General features: G+C 40.3%; 1 protein-coding gene across 1 annotated transcript in view; it reads right to left on the reverse strand.

Moving 5' to 3' along the window:
- Positions 1-2,037: 2,037 nt before the first annotated feature.
- lamb4 (laminin, beta 4) overlaps positions 2,038-7,789 on the reverse strand; it is a 17,821-nt gene continuing 12,069 nt past the window's right edge. Inside the window, exons 23-34 of the mRNA XM_048257187.1 lie at positions 7,704-7,789; positions 7,430-7,526; positions 6,898-7,267; positions 5,397-5,557; positions 5,049-5,248; positions 4,730-4,933; positions 4,301-4,445; positions 3,997-4,204; positions 3,732-3,867; positions 3,419-3,586; positions 3,101-3,254; positions 2,038-2,920 (exon numbers count right to left, since the gene is read on the reverse strand). The exon at positions 7,704-7,789 is cut by the window's right edge and continues 132 nt beyond it. Coding sequence (XP_048113144.1) covers positions 2,781-2,920; positions 3,101-3,254; positions 3,419-3,586; positions 3,732-3,867; positions 3,997-4,204; positions 4,301-4,445; positions 4,730-4,933; positions 5,049-5,248; positions 5,397-5,557; positions 6,898-7,267; positions 7,430-7,526; positions 7,704-7,789 — 2,069 coding nt within the window. The 3' untranslated portion in view covers positions 2,038-2,780. The remainder of the gene's footprint in view (positions 2,921-3,100; positions 3,255-3,418; positions 3,587-3,731; positions 3,868-3,996; positions 4,205-4,300; positions 4,446-4,729; positions 4,934-5,048; positions 5,249-5,396; positions 5,558-6,897; positions 7,268-7,429; positions 7,527-7,703) is intronic.

The raw sequence follows: 7,789 nt of genomic DNA on the forward strand, positions 1-7,789 counted from the left end.
CTGCAAGACATCAAGACATGCGCACAATGCGTGGTTTACCCACCCCCTAGAGCGATATTCGAAAAGTCCAGACTATGTTATCAGCCCAGTCAAAGAGCTGACTAGAACTAATCACAAGTTAAACAATAATACCTGAAAGTTGGTTATTTTATCATGAAAAGCATCAGTGTGTTCGCATAGAACTGTCTGTTTATCTTTATTTACAATAGGAAAGTTGCGGTATTTTGATGAGATTGCTCTGCAGGTAGGCTAAGCTACCAACCCCCTACTTCATCAATAACAAAAGACATTCCAGAGGGCAGGAAAGAACTCGCTATGCCTTGAGGTCTAATTGATTACCGTGGTTTGAATTGATTCAGTGTCATCAAGTCATCACAGTAATTTCAAGCAGTTCTAGAAATACATGTCCAAATTGGTCACAAATATAGGCTGTCATAAATACCATAATACCACAATTCGGTAGTGTGTGCATACTCTCAGCGAAATGCAGCACCAAGATCATCAATTAACAGTTCCCTCATTGAAAGGGCATCTAATTGTGGTCTTACCTGTAAACTTACTACTTCCATGGTGGGGATAGCTTCTTCATGAAGTAGCTATACTTGTGGATTATGTACATAGGTGAGACAGGCAATCCCTCATGTAACAAATTAAATATTGAAATATTGAAATTCATCAATGAACAAAATAATAAACTGAGATAAAGAACAAAACTTAACTCTTGGGGATGACTTCAGGTCATCAGTTGCACAACAATATGGCAGAATGATTAAACATTACCTCACTAAACATCAAACTATTAATCTCACCCCCAATACCGTTGGTCAACATTCAATTCTCATCCTGGTCACTCAACTGTAAACTCAACCATGCATGTGTGTGCACGCTTACACTTGTGTATGTGTGTGGTGTGTGTATGTGTGTGCATATTTTGTGCATGTAATCAGGCTCAGGTCAGGCACAGCGCAATCTTGAGAAAGTAGATGCAGACAAAGAAAATGGAACATGTTGAACTGTGAAGGGGCTGGGCAATGTGTCTAACACCTTATTGCCATGTGCAAATAGGTATGGGGAAATCTTCTATTCAATTGTCAGATCACTGGCCATCTAAAAACAGCAGACATACATTAGGCCTGGATGGATAGGTCTTGTCCATATGTTCAAATAAACATCTTATTATTACACTTTAATAAGACTGTTGGCCAGAGCTAAAGCTGACTAAGGCTGTTGAGGCACAATTACATGATAAGGTTCAACTGTTAAGATTCAGCTTTCAAGGCCCAAGAATGGTCTTTCTGCTGAAAAAAACAGCCTGACCAGCTTAAGGTGGTTTGCTGGTTGATCAGGTTGTTAACCAGCTTGGTTGACCAGCTAGACCAGCAAAACTCTTGCAAAAACATACTTTCAGTTGGTTTACCCAGCTTATGATGGTAATTCAGATGGTTTTGCTTGTCGTACCACCTTAAGCTGGTCATTTTAGCTGGTGTTGCTGGTCTACACTGCTGGTTTAACTGGCCATGCCATCTTATGTTGGTCATTCTAGCAAACCAGCATGACCATCTTACACCAACAATGTCAAGCTTGACAGGCTGGTCATCAGCATGACTATCTTCCTCAGATGGTCACGCCAGAATATCCAGCTGGTGGCCCAACCAGCCACACCAGCAAAGACCAGCAAGAGCTGGAAGAAAACCAGCAAAGACTAGCTAAAACCAGCTACCAGCATAAGCTGGTTTTTTTTTCAGCAGGGATGTTTTGACTACAAATGAAGTCTCTTGATGCGGTTCCTGTGCATTGTCTGCAGTTTGGAGAGCCCCCACAGAGCCTCACTAGTGTTATATAGTATTGGACCTCCACCCACATGCGATCCTCCTGCCCATAGGTACTGTATGTGTGTTCTCCCATGTGTGTTGCTTAAATGGATGACAAGATGCCAAAGGGGAACCTACACATTGGTTCATTACTATACTACCAAACAGCTGAACATATACCTGTTCTTTGCTTTAAGAGAATCTTCAATATTTATTTTTAATGTGATTAAATGTTGATTACATTTATGTGAAACAAGCTGTCAAATGACCATCTAAAATTTAATTTAAAATATTTTGTTAGAATAGGCACAAATATTTACATTTAAAAATGTAACGACCACAAGGGAACAGTAATAGTGTGTAGATGGATCAACTTCTATATGGTAGTATTAAGATCCATTACTGATAAATAAAAGATCCAGCTGTTCAGGGAAACAAGAGCATGTCAGTGACATACCTCTAAACTTTGCCTGCATACAGTATGCCCTCCTGTGGCAATTAAGGGAACTACCTACATTGAAGGCTCGACATATAAAGGCATTACATTCTAACACACATTTAACATTATACAACCACAGATGAATGTTTTAGATAGCAAAATATTTTTTTTAATAAAACAAGTAAAAGGAAAATATTCCAGGAAGGAACTCAATTCCTTATATCCTTTAGCTAAACAAATCTCAAAGAAGCCTCATTACAAAAATAACACAATATCAGTCAATGAGATTATCAATGAGATATGCATCCTTTGACAATATATTCAGTAGCTTAATTTCATATGAACGCTTCAGCAACACCACTGTGCCATTAATAAAGGTCTTACCAGAGTCCAGAATGAGCAGTGGACACAGTGGACACCTAATGGACAGGGCGATGAACAAACACTGACACAAGTAAGTCCATTATGAGCGCAGAAGAGTCTGTGGAAAAGCTTATGAGATGTGTGCATGAAAAGATGTGATATTTTCTTTAGGAACGGCACTGTATGTAGTTGTCAGCTTTTTCGGCAATCACTTTTCTGAGGGCTGTTGCCTCCTCCAACAGCTTAGCAACATCATTCTCTTTATCTTCTTTATCTTTGATGACTGCTTGGAGTCTTTTTTCCAAGTCTAAACAAACAGATACATCCAAATGAGCTACAAGCGACAACCAGTTACAAGCAGCCACAACCAAATGAGCAAGTATGCATAAAAATGGCCTTCACATATTTCTGGTGTGGGAATACGGGATAAATTAATATCTTTACATAAAAGAAATCAAATTATTTGACATTTTCATCACACACAAACCTTCAATTTTCTTCATCTTGTCAGCCACATCTTTGGCCATACTTTCCACTTCAGCTGTGATATTTTTCAGACGATCTTTTACCTCGTCATTAGCAGTCTGATTTGATTTTTTGTCCTTTAGCTCCTCAAACAGTTCAATGACCTCTTTGATATCCTGCAAAAACACAAAACGATTTAAAATATGTTATACTGTATATATATGCCTTAATGCACCAAAAGCAATCTGCAGTACATAGGATGTGATTCTTGAAGAAATTCATCTATGTAATTGACTGACTCCTCAGATCATCTGAGGAAGAGGGAGTGATTTGTCCGTACCGTGCTGACACCTGTGGCATTTTTTAGGGCAGCGTCCGCTGCAGCTTTGGCCTCCTCTGCCTGCGCTCGGTTCATCTCAGTTTTATTCTTCAACGCTTCAACATCTTGCAGCAACTTTGTCACATTTGGATTCAACTGTGCCTCTATGGTGTCCAGTTTACCTTTAGTCTGAAAAGACACAAACATATGGCACTGTTTGAATTTCACAAAGAGGGACATGTTAAAACCATGTCAAATACTAAAATGAGGCTGCAGAAATGATCTGAGGGGGCAGAATCTTGCAGCTGTAACTAGAGGGACCTTTCTGAATCACCTCTTTCACTTTGTCAGCACCCTGGACTGTGGAATTTGTGGCATCCCTTAGGTTATCCGTGACCTTATCCTGTAAGAGTTTAGCCTCTTGTAACGTCTTCCGAATGTCACTCACATCGACTGCCTTTGCTCGGTTTCTTGAATAAAAAGTAAATAAAAATACAAAATGAATAAAAACATGAGACTTCTTGCACAAATTGTTATGAATAATCTAAATAGTTATGTAATAGTCTGAATGATAATGCTGATGGCAATATTTGGATTACTTGACATTGTTGGCTTGTTCAAGTAGTTTCTCTGCTGTCTTGGCTTTCTCCTCCAGGAGCTCTAGGTCCTCTTGAGAGTTTGTAAAGTTGGACAGCAGGTCACGGATGTTTTTGATCATGCTTTGGATCTCATCCGGAGTCTTGGGGAGCTTAATAGCTAAGACTGCTTTGGCAATTTCCTCAATGTCCTCTGGGCTTGCCGTCTCATCTGTTGACAGAACACTGTTCGAGATGAAGATACTACACTGGCTGTGGAGTGTGTCTTAGAAGATGTTGAGCTGCATGACCAGATGAACAGCCTTACCTGTGAGGTAGTCCTTCACTTTCTTGATGAGATCCTTGGTACCATTCTTCTCCTTCTCAAATTTGTTCTTGCTGTCATTGATCTTCTTTTTCATCTTGACTGTTTCTCCTTTAATTTCTTCATTCATGTCTCTGGCCTCATTAATCTGAGGGAGAGGAACAGCACTTCAGAGAACTCAATAGACAGAAACATGTCAAAAGAAGCTGAATAAGCCATTACATGGTACTATGCTATTTAGGGATAAACAGCTTACAATTTAATTTATACACTAATTATAAGCTTTACATACAACTAAATGGTAGAAATGTATCGTATTTAGGATATAACTGGTGTAAAATCAAATAAAACTATCAAGCAGAGACATTGTCTGTATTGTACTAAACAATGTGGTCTGACTTAAAAGGTAATGTATGTAAGAAGCGTGATTGCCTTGATTTCTGATTCTCTGAGTTTGTGGTTCAGATCAATGAGGTCGATCTCGGTGTTCTCTGCTGTCTCGAAGGCGTTGTGGCTCAGAGGAAGGCTGCCCTTGCAGCCAGGGCCTCCACACTTGCTCTTGTTAGCGTCATTCTTACACAGAGCACCGCCGCACTTGGCCTCAGAGCACTCGGCGTCACCTGGAGCCCCACACACCTGAGGAGCCACACCCGTCCCCCCACATTCAGGAAAGACTTCCAATGCATGACACATACTCACAACAATGATACATTATGATGCCATGATATGAGAAGGAAATCACACTGCTCACCTCTTCATTGAACTTGACCACATTCAAAGCTTTGACTTTCTTTTCTAGTGTGTCCCAGCCTCCGGTGTGACACTTGGCCAGCTCTAGCTTGGTCTTCTGCCTGATGTCCCTGGACGACTCCACCTTGTCCTCTGCATCCTTGACCCGCTCCTCGTCTTTGATGAAGTCTTTATAGTGCTGTCTGATCTCCTCCAGTGTGTCTAGATAAAGAGAATGAATTCACATAGATTGTGGGCATCTCCATCACAGAGATTCCAACACCATCAGGCAATCTAACTGGATAATGCTGCTGACAAAATATTTTGACTATAAACAGGAGACCTTTTTGACTATAAACAGGAGTCTTACCATTCAGAGCCTTAGGATCTGTTATTGGGACTTCCTTTGTTTTATCGATTAACTTATCTATAAGTTTCTTGAACTCCAGCTTGATGTTATCTATTTCTGTGTTCAGAAGTGATGTTGGGTCAACGACAATGGCACTGGGATCTATGCTGTCTTTCAGCTCCCTAAGTAAAAAAAAAGACAAAAAGGGAGAGCAAATATGACATTCAGCCACATCTCTATGTGTATGTATCATTGATCATTTCAGTGCACAAATATCTTGTATTAAAGATCTTGGAGGATCAATATATTCCATGACAGATCTTGATAATACAACTAGAACAATAATCTCTCAACACAAACTGCGGTCCTCTGATGAGCATTTGCTATATCAGCCTTCCATCAACACTAGGAAGTCACAGTCAAGACTCTTCTCTTCTGTGATTCCTTAGTGGTGGAATGATTTATCTAATGCTCTTATTTTTAGGGATCATTTTAGGGTCTTCAAAAAAACATCCAAAGACTCATCTATTTACCCTGTATCTAACAAATTAAGTCACAGTTTGTATGTTAGTAACAGACTTGTATATGTTAGTAATATACTTATTATTATTAGTCTATTATTAATATTGGTGTATTTTTAATTCAGGCTATATGTCTACTTTAAACTGTTCACTTTGCACACTTGAAAAGTGCTATATAAATAAATTGTATCATCATTATTATCATTGTCTATATTATTTATGCTGGTCTCTAGACCTTACTGTTGCACTGTTGGACTAATGTTGGACTACTTTTTGCACCTTCACCATGACACCCACTCCCTTTAGCACCTCACCAGTCCTGGCCCTGTCACTACAAGCGTCTTATGCTTGATCACCCTCAAGCACATCAGACTTTCTTAATTTAACTTATATAGTGTATTTAGTATTTAGTTTTGTTAGTTTCTTATCTTATCTTCTACTGTCTTTATTGTACAGTGGAGTTTAGTTATATGTTTATACTATACTAATGTTTACCATTTCTGTTGTAACTGCATGTTGTGTGTTATGTCTTTATGCTACTGAGACCCTTGAATTTCCCCTTGAGGATCAATAAAGTATCTATCTATCTATCTATCTATCTATTATTATCATTATTTAATGTTTATGTAATGTTTATTGATCTGTAAGTTTCTTTTGACCAAAGCGTCACATAACATGAACTATATAAACATAAACAAATTTCAGCATCAGTGTCATCATCAACATATCAGACCCTGGCTGTTCTAGCATCCTAGTAACTAAAAACACTAGACACTATCTGCCCAGAAAAAAATCCTGCATCTAATCCACCCTCAATCACATGGAACCTAAACCTGGTAACTGAAAAAAGAGAGCCCAAGATGTCTTGGCAGACTCTCTTGAGCCATCTCTTTGGTAGGCTATGAAGTGAAACAAGTACACTTATTTATCAGGAATGAAAAAGCTATGAAGTCAGATAGAAGGCCAGGTAAATCAGCACTGTAAGCAAGGCATGCCCTTACATGATACGGGAGAGGAGATCCTCGGCTGCATCGAGTTCTGACTGGGTATTTCCTGTCATGTTCAGAGCCGACTCCAGCTGGGACTGCAGGTCCAGTATGTGTTGCCAGCGCTGACTGTAACTGGACTCCTTTTGGTCACCAGGCTTAGGGACGAGGGTTTGCATCTTCTCTGCAGCTTTCTTGACATCTGTGATGTTTGCAGCCCAAAGCAAAGAGCAGGGATGGCAAGGTGGGCACTCAGGGAAGGTGGCCTCATGGCCTGGGGCACACTCATCACACAGGATGCCCGTCACGCCAGGGCGGCACCGGCACTCACCCGTGTCCACGTCACAGGCCGGCCGCAGGGTGCCCTCCATGTTACAGTCACAGTCTGTGGGACAGAGGGACATAAACACAAGGCCATTCATGCAGGTGGCACAAAGGCAAGTAATGTAATACTGTTCTGATAAGCACAAGCCATGCACCATCATTACAAACAATGAAACATTCAAACAACAACAACAAAAATAAATCTTATATTTGCACCACGTACAAAGGCACTGAACGTCGGGGTTTCCAAAGTAGTTTTCGGCACACTCGTAACAATGTTGACCCCCATACTCAGGCAGACAGGGGCACTGGCCTGTGACCTGCACATGCAAGAGAGGAAAGATGGAGGAATGCATCAGAGTGCAAAAATGTTGCCAAACATAGTAGTGGAACCTATCATAAAATACTGTTATAAGAGGTTCAACTGTCCAATTGCCAGTCACAACTAGTAAAATAACAAACTGGAACTAATCTGAGATCAGTCAGCATGACCTTACCTTGTCACAGACATTGTTGAGTGAGTGATCAGGGTCACATCTGCAAGGCTGGCATCCTGCATCACCATCCAGGTTCCAGTAGCCAT

This window comes from Alosa alosa, chromosome 11 (assembly GCF_017589495.1).
Source record: "Alosa alosa isolate M-15738 ecotype Scorff River chromosome 11, AALO_Geno_1.1, whole genome shotgun sequence".
Classification (NCBI taxonomy): Eukaryota; Metazoa; Chordata; class Actinopteri; order Clupeiformes; family Clupeidae; genus Alosa; species Alosa alosa.